The sequence below is a fragment of the Pistacia vera genome, unplaced genomic scaffold (assembly GCF_008641045.1).
Source record: "Pistacia vera cultivar Batoury unplaced genomic scaffold, PisVer_v2 Contig664, whole genome shotgun sequence".
Classification (NCBI taxonomy): domain Eukaryota; kingdom Viridiplantae; phylum Streptophyta; class Magnoliopsida; order Sapindales; family Anacardiaceae; genus Pistacia; species Pistacia vera.
Window position 1 is genome coordinate 760,025 of NW_022196517.1, and position 16,436 is coordinate 776,460.

The window sequence follows — 16,436 nt, forward strand, 5'->3', positions numbered from 1 at the left end:
CTACACGCTAAATATTTCAACCTAACAATTGCATGATCCAAAAGTTTAATTGTAATTTCCTTTTCTTTTTTTTTAATTTCCAATAAAAATAACTAGCTCTAATTAATTCATTATTTGTTTGTATATATAATATATCTGGTAGAGCATGATGCATTACAATGACTATGAGATTTATTATGAATTTAAAGATTTGAATTTTAATTTGTGGAAGCCTGGAACGTGTATAACTGATATGTATAGAGTATAGTTTAAATATTAATATTAATAAATAAAATGACGGGGCATATAAACTTTTAATTATTGGACCCATGATTGATAATTAAATTTCACTAAAACTATAATACATCTCAAAGCTAGGAAGAATGTAGTTCAATTCGTAATAGAAACAAAATTACAAATTTGTTTTAAATTTCCTAAAGAAAATAAAATTATACTATGCAGAATTTAATATAATTTGGTTGACTATAAATGAATTCGGGCGTGTCGGGCCGAGGATGGGAGTAACCACATCCCTACAAGCTGGGCCTGGGGATTCCCCAAAATCCTCGTCATGGGGATAGGCCGAGCTCAAGTAATCCTCTTGGGCCCACAGGCTAGGCCTGTCCTGGCCCCGCCTCAGCCCGTGCCAATCCTTAGTTGGGGCTAGGGTCAGAGTGGATTATATATATGTCAAGAATAATACTATATATACAAATTTTTCATATAAGCGCATTTATACAAACTAACGTGTTTTAATGAGATTGGTTTATTTGAATTAAAGATAAACTTAACAATTACGGTAAATGATATGTCATATATGTAGGGTTGTTATATCAATATGTATAGGTAGCATTATTATTCATATGTCAAGAGGAATAATGACATGAACATGTTTGCTGGCTATAGTTGAAAGTCCCTTGCCCTAGCCTCTATCCTTAAACTTGGCAACTTTTTTGGCCTTTTTTAGTGTAAAAAATGAACATGCTTTTTCATGTTCATTTATCAATAAGAATTCACATAAAATTTTTGTATTCAAGCTAAAGCAAATGAAAGACTATTGTTTTAACTCTATTTTATAGGTTCACCATTCAACTTAATCTCTCAAACTTTAATTTCTTGAGATGACTAGAAGGGTGATAGTTTTTGCAAGATAAGTTGAACTTATTTTGATTTGTTTAGAAAAATTTAATTTAAGAAATTTAATTTTTATTAAAAAAAAAATAGGGATATATAAGAAAATTTGAGTATGATATTTATAAAATACCAATTTCTTGCATCCCGAAATCTAAGCCCAGCTAAGTCACCAGCGTCGTTGAAAATAGAAATGGAAATGCATATCTAATAATTTAATTTAGAGCATGTCGTAAACTATATTTATATAGAGTGATTTCATACTTAAAAAAATTGGGATCCTTTATCATGCACATGGCCACAAACAATCTCTTTTCGTAATAAGTATAATATTTATCCATTAAACTCCTTTTTTAGGGTCATTAATTGTTGTTAACAAGTGTTACTAAAAGAATCTCTTCATTATTTGTCTCATGTACTCTTGATTGCCTTTATAAACAGGGGCGGAGCCAAATTTCTAATCCTGGGGTAAGCGGAATATATTTTATGTTCAAATATAAAAAGTTTCTTTAGCTAATAAGTTTTACAGTAACTCATTAAACATTTTGTCTCATATATTACAGGTTTTAAGTTATGTCTTATTACAATATGTATTCAAAATCTAAATGATAGAAATTTGTTTTTTTATAAAAAAAAAAAAAAAAAAAAAAATGAAGATGACATATTCAAGAAACCAATTATTAAAATGTGTATTATTTAGTCAATACATTTCGAATGGTTAAAATTTAATCTCCCTTGCATAGTTAATTACCTTAATGAAATCTAACCTTAATTATTTAGTGTGTTTTACTAATTAGGAGGAACATTTAAAAAAATATAAATAAAAGAGAGAGATAAAATGGTAGGTTAGTAAATCTAAAATCCATGAACCTTTGTAATGTAATCAAGGAAGGAAATAAGGAATCCCAACAGGATCGAACAAAACGCAACAATTTTCCTCTGTCATCACATAAATGAGGGTTTAAGAGTAGAATAAGTGGATATCAAAGATCCACTTGAATTGTGAGAAAATTTGAAAAAGAGATTTGACCATAAAAAAATCACTGAATATAGCATGTTTTGTATGACTGGACTCACTTGCATCTTCAATATTATATAACAATTAGTGAGTACAACTTTACCTTATTTAAGATTGTATCTACATTGAGGTTGTGAGGAGAAAAAATCACTAAAGATAGCATGTTAGAAAAAACATTCTCCAATTTTCATCATTCTAATATGCTCTTTTAGCAACAATGCCAAGAAGACAACTTCAAGAAATATTCTAAATTAATATTTTGTTAAGGGAACAAAACAATGAATTGTTATTTTGAAACCGTCAATCTCGTCCTACTAGTAGTGCACCATTCCTTGAGACCAATTTTTGGAATTATGTTTGAGTTAGTTTGCTTGTCACTACATCCATGTAACACTCTCGTTAATAAAGAGCCTCGGAAAAAGTTATCTTTGATCTTTCTAATGTGAGATTGGGTAATGGTGAAATACCTCACAACTACTCTTATAACGATAATCAATAATATCATGTTTTAACTACCCTTATAAGGTTAGAGGGAGCGTTTCCTGTAGAAACTTATGTGAATAGCATGGTTTGTTTACCAAAATGCCTTGGTAACTTGATATTTTATTTAAGGTGCATTTCGTTAAGAGAATATTATATTACTAAAAATGTTATATTAATAGGAATATAGATTACTTTTAAGATTACTGAGAATATTTAAGAAGATGTGTTTGGTTAAGTTGAAATAAATTGAAGGGTATGTTATATTGATATGTTTGATTGAGATGAATAAATTGGTGAGTATGTTATATATATTACTAAATTGTCCTTCTATTTTAATATTATTATTTTAGATTTCCTTAACCTCTTACATTTGTTAATTTAGCTAAAAACCCCCACAATAAAAGTTTAAAAATTAACTAAAGCACTCCAACCATCCAAGATGACCAATGGCCGTAAGCCACCACCATCGAACGACAGCCAACAATCACCGAAACAGTGCACGACTGGTTGGATCCGACCAGTCATGCACCGATATGGTCTTTTTTGGCCAAATCCACTGTGGATCTGACAGGAAATTGCCAAATCTACGGCCAAGATTTGGCCGTCATCAATGGCTAGATCCATGCAATGACTTCCAACCATCGTCCGACAGTGGTGGTCGACTGCCGACAATAGTTGGGTAGATAGAGGTGTTTTTGTTAATTTATAAACTTATATTGAAAAAAATGATTGTTAAATGTTTTGAGTTGAATAGAATAGCATTGGATTTTGAATTAAATAGTCAGTATTAAAATAAATATGTATTTCATTGGACTGAATAGGATAGTAGGATAGGATGGGGTTTGAAAAGTTAAACAAACGGGGGATAGTTTTTTACTCGGGCTTTTTATCTGGGTCTGGGCTTGCACTTTACAAACCGGGACTTCTTGTTCCATTTGTTAATAGTCCCAAGGAGTGAGTTGTTTTTGCGACGAATCATTCTAATTAATTGGGCATTCCATTTTAGCATCTCTATTAGGTAAACAATATTTTCTTCTTGCATTTTGTTATGCTTTTGTTGATTTGCATACTTGAATCAAATTTTAGAATAATTTATTGGGAATCTATATTTAAGATGAAAGTGATTGTATTTTCGTGACCGAGATTTTTATTTTTTTTATTTTACAAAAGAATGAATTAGAATTCCATTGTTTATTACCTGGAGGAGTTTATAAAATGTTAGGGTGGCGTCGTGACAAGGACTCGTAGCAATGGAAAACATGTAATATATTTGATAGGCTGGACATCGATCCCATAGGTGATGGTGAGTGGTGACAATTAGCTGCCAATTACATGGCCATGCAATGTTTGTTAGTGCACCGGGGCGTCGGAAATATTCTCGCGAGGTTCAGTGTTTGCCTGAAGAGCTAACACCAATGTCTGATTATGTCAGCCCTCGTACTTCACGATAGCAAAACGCTAATACCGAGAGTTTAAATGGATTCCCATTGCTGTCTTTCATTGCAAAACCTTCATACTAGCATTGTCATTGAGTGGATTATACATACAACATTTGCTTTCTTTTGTGATTTGAATTTGGATTCATTTCAATAATGAAAGCATTGTCATTTAAAACAGCATTGTTTGGTAGACAAATCCAAATTCTAAGTCTACCAAAACAAATATCTATTTATCACCTTTCCACAAGCATAACTTGTTTAGCACAAATGGTTCTCTACATTCAGAGCTCTTGTGAAATTACCCGTTAGCTCATCCAGATCAATGACTCCGGGCTCGGATCTTTCCTCCATCCTCATCTTCTTGAGCTCCAAGTTCAGCTCAGCAATCTGCTTCTGCAGTTTCGCTCCCTTATCTGGTAAAACTGTACCCTGTCAAATGTTCCAGAAAAATTGCATATCAGAAACATTACAAATTTTGAGGCTCGAACCCTCAAGATGGCCAAGAACAACAATAGTAATAAACTAAAAAGAGTTTCTTGTAGGATTGATTGAGATTCATCCAAGGAGATAAAAGGATGTTCCTCCACAAAAGCTTTAAGACCGTAAAAACATTTCCAGAAGCGTGAATAGCACAGATGTAATAGTAATAATTGTTTTTTATTGTTGTTGCAAACCACCAACCCGATCTTAACTGGGGTACAACATTCCAATCCAATCCCATTGTGATTCCACCAACAGGACATTCTAATTATTGCACTAGTTAAACCAGAAACTTACCTTATTAGCAAAAAGTTGAGACAGCCGATTAATTCTTTCTTTGATTTCAGACTCCCTCAATTTAGATAGACTCTCAGGAGAAGGGAAAGAGTTTTTCTTGTTCAGCTGCTTTATATCTTTTGGTTTGAAAGCATACTCGGCCCTGTAAAAAGTGTTAAGCTGTTACTGGCAACATGCCATTTAAAACATGAAAACTACAATTAATTTTGGTTTTTTTTTAATTAAATAAATGTATAAGATCATTAAACCATACCCATCAACATTACGTTCAACCGAATAGCTAGACGATGAATTCCCTACAAATGTGGAGCTCTTTTTCCTGCACCCAAAGTAAGAAAGCATTAATTTAGAAAGGCTAAGAAAAAGGGTTTAACGCACACACAGATACAAATTTTAGCTTGCAATCATAAGATTATTTCCTTCAAACACCAGTGAAATATTTGCAAAAATAATGGCTTTCAATCTCTTTAAAAGAAGCCGGACAACTAAATTTAGAATCTGGTTTCCGCTAGTTGTATCATTACAACAATACTCTATTGGCACTCAAAAGGAGGAAACGATATATATGACGATTTTCACCTTAATTCTTCCTCATCTTCCTGCACTACTTGCACTGGGGCTGTCTTGGAGAAAAGTAAACTGTGGTGACTAACTCCACCAATACCTAGAGTTTCCAGGAACTCTATGTGGGCTTCCAAGGATTCATCCCTATTAAAAGCAATTATTAAGAAATTAATACAAAAGAAGAAAAAGCAAATGTATACGCAGACAAAATGAATGTAAAACTGTCAAACTCAACATTAACATTCATCTATGTATACATAATGCAAAAGGCTTTTTCTAGCAAACAATATCACAATATTCTTTATTGGGATTAAATGACATTGGCCCTTGTGGTCCAAGAATGCATAAAATTAAAGAAGAAATTAACTATAACAAAATATCGAACTAATCTATAAACCACATCCAAGTATGCCAATTTAGAGGGGGAGGGAATCAGAGTTAATATAAAAGCACAGCTCCTTCTACTTGCCAGTAAGCAACACAAAGAGAAGAAGGTTAAAATTCCACACAATACTTACAGCACCATTACCACATAAATTTATATTTCTATTTACCAAGTCAAGTATTAAAAAATAAAAAGAAGAAAAGCAAATCACAGTTTAGCCAATCAAGAAGAGGTAAAAAGAAAAATCAAATGCAACCAACGAATGACATTTTACGGAATATAAATGCTCATGTAAGGTCAGTACATGTTATGCTGGTTGCCATGCTCTTCATGTAATTGCTGCTGGGTCAGAGAAATATCAAATCCCTGTTTAGGAAGGCTGAAAAGCTCCTGAAGATCCTGAAAATTTTAAGAAAAACAAGTATGGAGCATCACTCATCATGCAGAACTTAAATTCATGTCAGTGAAGCAACAAATTTCATCTTTTCAGGCATATACCTGCTGGCTAAAATACCGAATCTGTTCTTTGTGCTCAGTTGCAGTTTTAAACAACCCTCCCTTGTATATCTAATCACAAATTTTAAGCAGTCAAGATGATGCCACTATACTCATAAATAGTCATAATTAAGTACTAGAGAAACATTCATAAAGTATGCAAAGAGAAAAAACTTTTGGTTATCCAGTACCAGAGAACTGAATAAAGGCTACATCATAAGACAACTGGCATGAGTCATGCATCCATAAAAATTTTACTCCAAAAATTCATATTACTCTCTAATACATTGTAAAATTTTATCCAAGTAAATTATTCAAGGTTCCCCAATCCTGTGACTGCTGACAGTATTCTATATTTCATTCAACTACTTTGCAATGATTACAGACAACTTTAGGTTTATGTAGATTTACAACTTATTTGCAACACATTAAAACCTTTGCTTTGGGATAGTTTCCAGAGCTCACTGGATTACAAAAAAGAGGCCACTAAAATGTAGTGTTTCCATCCATCTATAACCAAACAAAGAAAGGAAATAAATCTCTGACCTGCTTTCTGTATATCTTTTCTTCAACGGTTCCACAGGTCATTAATCTGTACACAAAAACATCTTTTTTTTGCCCGATTCGATAAGCACGATCAACACTTTGATTATCAGTACTGCAGAGGTAAAATTTAATTATTAAAAATATCATCCAGGGGGAACATAATAAGAACGGGCAAGAATAAGCTATAAATATGTGACACTTTTTTGACATTATTCACCAATATCACTGCCACAAATACATCATCAACATAGCAGTTGGCAGTGGTTATCTAAGAGATGTTGCTTCATGTAGACTGATTTTGAATCCAGGTAATTGGTTGGAATTGAATAATATATCATATTTTCTCATGATTGATACAGCATCAGACTTGACAGGATAGACAGTGAATAAACTTATATTTTATTACAATGTTAATTGGATCAAATTCGAATAAAAACTAATTAAATCTTTTTTCTTATTAATTCACAATCAAATGACAACTTCACTTAGTACTTTCATTATTAATTATATGATTTTTATAATATAAGGTACTTATATAATTTAAATTATAGCTAAAGAAAAAACAATACATCAAAAACTTGAGTCTCACAATTATTAAACCGGCTTAACTCCAAGATTCCATATAAATTATTGTTGATATATATTTTCTGTTTTATAGTTATGTCAATAGAATCAAGAAAAAAATATATATAAGGACTACATAAACACATTTTAAAGCCTTTTGTAACTGTTGAGATTCAGTCAACCATAAGTAATAAATTAGCAAGTATGAACAAGAAGTGAAGCATAAGGCACCTTGGATTCCAAGCAGGATCCACCACAATCACACGGTCTGCTTTAGTAAGTGTAAGACCAAGACCACCAACTTGAGATGTCAGAAGAAATATAGGAGCCACATCACCTTCTTGGAACTCCTGAAATTAAAAAAAAAAAATGAATATCATGTGATAAAGCTTTGACACAAAAACCATCAATTCTTATCCCTACGACTCAGCAGAAAACTTACATTAACGATCTTCACTCTGTCACTAGCTTTTGTAGTACCATCAATGCGTAAGAACTTGTAACCATTGGATACTATAGATTCCTACGAACAACCAAAGTGTCAAGCACAAATTAGGTTCATGAAAAGCCTTACACAAAACACTGTAGATCATAGATGAATCCATCAAAATTACACCACAGTGGAAGTATATTCAAGGTGTAATTGGTGAAAAAAAATCATATTAACTATCATCACTCTGTCACTAGCTTTCACACCACTTAGCCTGTCTTTGCATATGGCAGATAAGTGTCAAAACGTCATGTGGAGCATATTTGGAAAAATCCATCATTAATGGGCCAGCCAAACAAATATTTGACAAACATCTCATTCATAGAAGATTTCAATGTATTCAAATAACAAAACCTAACTTTTAACTAGAAAGTGCAAACAGTATTGGCTGAAAAGAAAGCAAGCCAAAAGCCTATATAGATAAGCACCTAGACAGACTTAGAAATGACCTACCTCTTGAACTTGTAAGTAGGCATGTGTCTTCAATAAGTAGTCATTTAATAATGAGATTTGCATTCAAATATTAAGGCGCATCTAAAATATCAAATTTAATTTCGCTTTCATATTTAAATAATATAAATATTTAAAACTTCCAATATGACCAAACTATAATGTATCAACTACTTTATATGAATTACTTAGAAAGTGAGAAGACCAAATATCATATTGCTTGGAAGGGCATCATAAGCTGGGAATCATAGGTTAGAACTAACCTGAATAAGATTAAGCATTTTGCGAGTTTGTGAGAAAATAAGAACATTATGACCCTCTGGAACTAATTTATCCTGCAAAAGAACGTCAAACAAATTACACTTAACCTATCACATAAAACATCCAAACCATCAACATATAAGTTTGCAGAATTCCTAACCAATAAGGATAAGATAAAAGATATTTTGCATGAGACATTGTCATGCTGCTCTTGGAAGTCATCTTCCTCGGCAGCATCAGCAATATACATTGCCAATTTTTCTGCCACACGAGCATCTTCAGGGTTTAGCATTGAATCCATCCCATCAAGTACATCTTCAGCTGCTCTCTTTGTCAAGAGAAGTGGGTGATCACATATTTTCTTGAGAATCTGCCTCAAAGAAAAAGGCAAACTTTTATTATCTTGTAAAAAGATTCAGGCAACCAAGAAATTAAAACAGCATAAAATAAAACTGTGCATAGGCTTAAGCAACATCCTATCACAATTCCTAATACAGCAAAAAGAGAAGACAAGGCTTTTAAAATAACAAAACATATAGGAAAAAAATACAAAAAAAGACTTCACAAAAGACCACAGAAAACCACCAAAAATTAAGTATACCAGAAAAAAGGATTCTTGCTAATCATAATATGAGTATGTGGGTGATAACATAAAAATATTGAAGCTATCACAACCTGTTCAATATGGAAAATGTATCATATTCTGTTTCCATGTGAAGCATCAATCAAACCAATTACTTTTCACCAAAGAACCTCTCCAACAGATATATGAGACGTTTAAGAGGTACCCTATAGGGTTCACATCATTATAGAGATCACACATTTTTTGTTGCTGGGCATCAATACCCTTACACTGAATACATCTTTCAAAGCAAACTATAGCAGACATCTTACTACATTTTTTTATGCACTTACTCTGCAAATGAATCAGAGATGTAAACATTCTCTTGCACAAAGAAATAATAATATCAAAGGTAGCTTTACATCCCCCTCCCTTCAAGCAAAAAGAAAAGAGATCAATTATTTTGTTAAGAAAACCAATTTCATATTTAAAAAACCGAGTTTCTTCCTTACTACTTTTCTGTAGTTAAAATGAGAGATCCAAATGTAAATCTCAATAATTTGCTGAGTGCTCAGTTAAAATTAACTATCTAATTAAGAATAACACCTAAAATGCCAAAAAAAAAAAAGAGATTTAAACCTCCACAATAATGCCGAAAATCAAAAGAATCAAATCTCCATAAGGTTATTTGTAAAATATGAAAACCAAAAGACACATAAAAAAGAGTGAATAATGCAAAAGAAAATATCTATTCCTTACTGAATATATGAATAATTCTATTATAAGAACACAAAAAGGGAGCAACCAATAGACAAAGAGAAAGTCGAGAATGAAATAAACATACCGTAAGTGCAGCCAATGGCGATCCATCAAAAGCAGAAAGAACCAGCTCACTATTCAAAAAGGCTTCATAGAGTTGCCGCTGCATAAGAGAATTGAGGAACAATGAGAGTAACAAAATAGTTTTAATAAAATTACAGAGGAATATGCAATCAAAAATAAAAATAGTATAGCAACTTGAACCTGACAATTAGTCAGTCTTAGCCACACAATGATCTCACTCTTCTTGGAAAGTGTGGCACTTTTTGTGGCATCATCTTCATGGAACACCTCAGTCTTTAAGCGACGCAAGAAATAAGGTTGAATACGTTCTCGTAGCTCCTGATTAACAAGCAAAAAAGATATAAGTTATCATTTTTCTAGTACTTGTGAAATCTAACAGCATAAAAAAGTGAAAACATGAATAGAGAAAAGTTGAACATTTAAAAGGCCTAATATTAATATAAAAATGAAGCACTTCAAAATAAGACTAATGCACGAGTATAAAACACATGATGATATATCAATACTAAGAAAAAAAATGACTTCCAAATTTGCAATCACATCTTTAATAAACTTTAGCTTTTATGCAATTATGGACATTGCAAATTCACCAAAAACCTGAGCATTAATATAAAATAAGTCCATTTATGAGTTCTAATGTTCTTACATTAATATGAGCTTAGTGATTACATAAGCACCTTATAGGAAACAATAAACTCTCAAAACCTAGAGCTTGCAGTTGTAGATTCATACGATTCTTTAGAAATAAAATTAAGGTTATTAGCCATGACTAAGTGTGCCAAAATTAAACTAATGGTCAGAAAATTAAGTACTGAAATGCCTTCCATTGCAATCTAGATTACCACCACATAAAAATTAAATAAATTTTTAAATAAACAGAGGTCATATAAGGCTCACCATGTACTACTTTCTATGTTTATCACAAAGTGTGAGTACATATAAAGCTTCCAATTGATGATGATTCTAATGAGATAATACAACATATAAAACCATCACCTTTGCAACTGCTGAACTAATACGCTTTTCCCTATCAGAAGCATGCTTGTCATTTCCTTTCAGTATAGGAATCTCGTATTTTTCCTTAAACCTGAAAATTGTCATAGCTTCAGGACACAAAAAGCACAAACTCAAGTAATGCCAAAGCAAGCTTGAAGAAAGTAATTACCATTTATTGTCACCCAATAACTCTGGGCAACAGAAGTTGAATAAGGCCCACAATTCCTATTTTAAAGTAGTAGGAAGCAAGAACCAAAAACAATATCATTTATCAAGTTTGTGTCAGATGCACTGAAAAAAAAAAAGGGCTAAAGATGATACCTTAAGGTTGTTTTGAATTGGTGTACCACTAATAATTATACGATGAGCACTTGGTATCTCAAGCAAACTTTTGGCCCTCTGTGTATTTGGATTTTTTATGAGATGGCCCTATGTTGGTGAATAAGTCAATCAAACAAAAAGCAGAGTCATTATAACATACAAATGAAATCCTCGTCTCCAAAAAGAGTAACTTCTGCTCAAAAGCAATAGGTGGAAGAGTATATTTTGGCAAGCCAATATTTTTTTGCCCCCAAGGCAGGAAATACGTATTTAAAGGAATCCATCTATTTGTGAGTTTGTGTGAGAAAATATTATGCAAAAAGAAATCTGAAAAGACTCCAAACGGCGAACACCCTTGAAAGGGCCTAAAACATATACCATATCAGTTGCCAGTATTTCTATTATCTAGGTCTAGTAAATTAATAAGCAGATGAACAAGAAATAAACCTTTCTTTTCTAGAAAATGATATGCTGAAAGCTATTAGTAAAGTCAGCAAAAATGACCAAAACCAAGTTTTCTATCTTTCTAGGTAAGACAAACTGTAAAATCTATAGTAGCAACATCAAAAACCAAAATTCAGTAGAAGAGTAGACTTAAATGTACAATAGGCCTCCAAAGCCACACTTGGGAAAGAAGATAAAATAAAAGATAACAAAAGCTAGAAGAATTGCCAATAGTAGGACATCTAGTACAACAATTTATCAACTAAAAGGCCAACAATATCACCAAAACCAGCTACAACCCTACTCTTAATAAAAGATAAAACTCTAATCAGCTTCTCTTGAAAAACAAAGACAACAGAGCATACAATTGCTATTTTCATACAGCTGCATCATGTTTCCAATGGGCGGTCTTACTGCATTCCAAGAGCAGTTGACAAGTGATCATCCAGAATAGAACTTCGATTGGTTCAAATGAATTTCAATGCTCATCAGCTATCCAGTTGTTTGTACTATAAATTTATTCACCCAGAATGAAAAGAGAGTAGGAAAGAACGAGATAAATCAAACAACACCAGACACACAAGATATTTACTGCAGATATAAACCAATACAATAAACTTTATAATTATGAAAATCCAGAAAAGAAATGCATTTCTGGGTGTAAAACAATAACTAACTCATAAAAGTTAGTGAACTTCTAAACCTATAAATAGCATAATAATATCTACCTCATCAAGAATCATATAATCCCATGTGGCATCATTGTCACTACTCTCATCAATAAAGTAATTGTCCCCCCTTAGAGACCTTGAGTTGTTGCGCACAATATCATAAGTTGTCAGAAGAATACCTTTATCCTACAAAGACAAAAGTGCACACAAATATGGAACCTTAATGTGATGCCACTTATAAACAATTAAGAGAATCACTTTACATTTCTTTTAAAACCACTATTATAAAAGATGCACAAAGAAATCATCATTAACAAAAGAAAATAAAAATAAGGAGACATTCGAGAAAGCTAGACTAACATATTCATCTTCCAAAGTGACCATATTGTATCAAATTTGTACTTTGAACCATGCATAAATCAATGACACTACAACATCATTGATTGATTTTGCTTCCTTCAAGCCACAAGTTCAACCAGAACTAAAAGCTATGGAATTCCTTGCATCCTATTTATTATAGATGCTCTGTTTATTTAACATGTGGGTGTTATATTCATTTCTAGCATCTTATTTTCTAACTTTTCTACTGGTGCTTAATCAATGTCTTTGGATAAAAAAAGAAATGAGAAAAAGAAAAACCTGAAGTACATATTGGAGTTCATATTGCCGAGTTTTAGTGCAAGTCCCAAAATATCTGCATGAAGGGTCAAACAGGTATTATACATTATAGATAGACAGATCACATAATTCAAAATTTAACGCCAAACAAGCCTCACTCTCTAGTCTTCCTAGAAAGCCCCACAACAGATAATTCTTTGATCCAATGAGGAAGCAGTGTTTTTGGGGCAACAACCAATACCCTATTGATCAATCTTGAGTGAAACAATCCAGCTAAAAAGCCACATATCTGCGGAGAAAGGCTAATCAAAATCAATCAATTTCACAGTAAAAATTCCAGTGAAAATATCTCAATGGAAAGTGCACACATTTTCTTACCTGCATTGTTTTCCCCAACCCCATGTCATCCCCTAATATTCCACCTTTACCCTGACAATGCAAAGACCAAAGCCACCTTAACCCCTCACGCTGATGTGGAAACAACATTTTTGCAATCTTTCCAGGCAGCAAATAAGTAGACCTTTGTCCACTTAAAGAAATGGAACCATCATCCTCTGAAACAGATTCATCCCTGTAATCATCCAGTACATTGACCACACCAGAGTGATCAGACTCCTTCAACTCACCTCCACACCTCTCTGTTCTTTTAACCACCTTATTTCCACTCACAACTACACAATCATCATTGTCATCATGCTCTTCTCTACCATAAGACACAAAAGATCGACCCACAGATCTTAATCTCTGAAGCCCCCTTTTAGGTTCGCTTTTCATCAGTATTGGACCATGTTTCTCAGTTTCGTATAATCTATTTATATGATCATCAAACTCAGACTCACCATCCTCTTCTTCTTCAACATTAGACTCAAAAGACTGTCTTGCAGACAGCAAACTCTCATTCTCTCTTCTCTGTACATTCTTCTTTAGTCCTATACCAATGTTCTTGGTTTCGTCTACCTCATCACCAAAATTATCACCCCTGGACTCTTCATAATCAGCCACCGCACTCTCAACACCACCGCCAACAATATTCTTACTAGCATCTGATGAGGAATCAGAAAGATCAGGTGTAAGGGAAAAAGATGAATCAGCACTTGCATATTCGGGCAAATTAACTTCTCGATCATCAATAATGTCTCCATTCTTAACCAATTTGGACAACTCATCCACCCGATCAGTAGTTTTAGAGACTCTCTTTCTATCAATCGACAAAATCTCAAGCCTTGCGCTCAAATCATTTAAAATATCCCTAATTTCATTTCCACCCTTGTAATTATCACTCTCACTTACTTTTTTAGCCGGTGGGGTTGAGTCAAAATCAGAAAATTTAGGTTCGTCATCAACAACGGTGCTACCCTCAACACTGTCAACATCTCGAGATGAGACTTTGCATAGACGGCGTCTACCTTGAATTTTAACCTTTAGTGACTTTTCTTCCTCTGGAATTCATTGGTTCATCAATAAACAAACCCATGTAAGACACATAAAAATAAATAAATAAATCAATTATACATATAGATATAGATAGAAAAATAAATCCTGTAACAGAAGAAAGATCGAAACTTGTTAATGGGATCCTCACCATGCACTAATTTGTTAACAGTATGAGCATTGTCTTTGGATGAAACTTTGAAAACATCGCTTTTGCCTTCTGTTTTGTGTTCAGCAGAAACAAATAAATAATCCAAGAAACAAAACTAGTTTCATAAGAAATTAGTTCAAAACCAAAAGACAAGTAAATTTGATGTAGATTACCATAAACAGCGTCGGATTGTTTGGACAAAGCTTTCAATTTAACCACAGATGGCTTTACATCTTCCACTTCTTCTGCAATTTAACCAATGTATTAATTTAATAAATGGTTAATTAATTCTAAGCCTGAGATAATTTTTTTTTTTAAAAAAAAAAATTAGTAGGTAAAAGATTTTGTCTCATGCGCAAAGTACCACATATCATATATAAAAATAAATAAAATATATAAATAGACAAATAAAATCCAGTAACAGGACAAAGATCAAAATTTGTTAATGGGATCCTCACCGTGCACTGATTTGTTCACAGCATGAGCATTGTCTCCAGATAAGACTTTGCAAACAATGCCTTTGCCTTCTATTTAGTATTTAAAAATAAATAAATAATCAACCAATAAGAAAACAAGGACCATAAAACTTGTTCAAAACTAAAAGACACGTAAATTTGAAGAAGATTACCATGAACGGCCTCAGATTGTCTGGACGAAGCTTTCTGTTTAACCACGAATGGCTTTACGTCTTCTTCTTCTACAAATGAAACCATTGTATTAATTTAAAAAAATATAAATGGTAAATTAATTAAAAACCTCAAAAAAAAAAAAAAAAAAAAGTAGCTACTAGTTTTAGTCTCATACGCAAATAAATATCAAATACTATTGAATGAACAAGCAATTATATAAAAATATATATAGGAATAAACAAATAAAATCCAGTAACAGTAGAAATCAAAATCTAGAAATGGCTTCCTCACCGTGCACTGGTTTCTTCTCAGAACGAACACTGTCTCGAGACAAGATTTTGCAAGCATCGTTTCTGCCTTCAATTTTGTATTTTAAAAATAAATAAATAATAAACCAAAAACAAAACAAGTTTCATAAAAATTTGTTCAAAACTAAAACAATGAAAATTTGAAGTAGGTTACCGAATACGGCGTCGGATTGTTTGGAAGAAGCTTTGAGTTTAACCAGGGAAGTCTTTGTATCTTCTTCTTCTTCGTCGTCTACACACGAAATCAACACATTAATTTTATTAAAAAAAATAATTAGTGAATTAATTTAAACCTTAAAAAAAAAAGGGAAATTAAAAAAAGGTAGGGTATACCAGAAAAGGAGAGATTGAAGGAGGGTTTAGTGGGAGAAGCGAGGTCTTGGAGAAGACGATAGTGACGATCGTTCAAGCTCTGCGGTTTTCGACTGCTCTTCTCGGGCATTTCTGTGAATCTTCAGGAGAGAGATTGAGAGAAAAGGAAAGTGAAGGGAAATGAAATGAAATTATGAAAATGGGTTTTTTATTATTTGTTTAATGACTTTTAATTATGATTTGGGGCTCTGGGCTTCTGTTTTTCCCGCTTTTGGAGCGGTTTTTGAATTTTGGTTGCTCTCTCTCTCTCTCTCTGTATAGGCCTTCTAATTCTGTGTCTTCGTAATGATATTTCTATTGCTCTTCAATTTAAATTTTATATATATAGATTTTTAATATTCAATATATAGTATGCTCCAAAATGTTGAATATAATTAATCTTCATCCTTATTATTTTGATTTATTAATAGTAAGGAAACTTGTTTAAAAATAATAGCATTTTGGTCTTTTGATTTGAAAATTATATGAAATGACAAAAGACCCCTCTACAAAAGAATGAATAATGCAT

At 32.6% G+C, this 16,436-nt stretch overlaps 1 protein-coding gene across 3 annotated transcripts; it reads right to left on the reverse strand.

The window, feature by feature from the left end:
• Nucleotides 1–4,099: 4,099 nt before the first annotated feature.
• On the reverse strand, nt 4,100–16,103 carry LOC116112611 (protein CHROMATIN REMODELING 24). 3 transcript variants are annotated; one of them, XM_031398725.1, is made up of 26 exons: nt 15,890–16,103; nt 15,711–15,788; nt 15,248–15,316; nt 15,078–15,146; nt 14,793–14,864; nt 14,620–14,685; nt 13,416–14,476; nt 13,196–13,326; nt 13,059–13,113; nt 12,477–12,605; nt 11,305–11,412; nt 11,153–11,208; nt 10,984–11,074; nt 10,168–10,305; nt 9,989–10,066; nt 8,743–8,952; nt 8,585–8,656; nt 7,824–7,904; nt 7,613–7,731; nt 6,818–6,929; nt 6,275–6,343; nt 6,081–6,175; nt 5,407–5,535; nt 5,081–5,146; nt 4,828–4,969; nt 4,100–4,479 (listed from the first exon to the last, which is right to left on the reverse strand). In XM_031398725.1, the coding sequence occupies exons 1-26, from the start codon at nt 15,996–15,998 to the stop codon at nt 4,309–4,311; spliced, it is 3,576 nt and encodes a 1,191-aa protein (XP_031254585.1). In that variant the 5' UTR covers nt 15,999–16,103; the 3' UTR covers nt 4,100–4,308. The 3 variants fall into 3 exon arrangements, with proteins under 3 accessions (XP_031254585.1, XP_031254584.1, XP_031254586.1); XM_031398724.1 differs by having other exon boundaries at nt 14,620–14,688; XM_031398726.1 differs by lacking the exon at nt 15,078–15,146 and having other exon boundaries at nt 14,620–14,688; nt 15,890–16,102.
• Between the last annotated feature and the right edge of the window lie 333 nt (nt 16,104–16,436).

Coding starts and splice junctions, on each gene's coding strand:
- LOC116112611 (XM_031398724.1), bottom strand. CDS start 15,998: ATGCCCGAGAAGAGCAGTCGAAAACCGCAGAGCTTGAACGATCGTCAC. Junction 13,327..13,415: donor GGTTGGGGAAAACAATGCAG/GTAAGAAAATGT, acceptor CTTTCTCCGCAG/ATATGTGGCTTTTTAGCTGG. Junction 7,732..7,823: donor ACAGAGTGAAGATCGTTAAT/GTAAGTTTTCTG, acceptor TTTTAATTTCAG/GAGTTCCAAGAAGGTGATGT.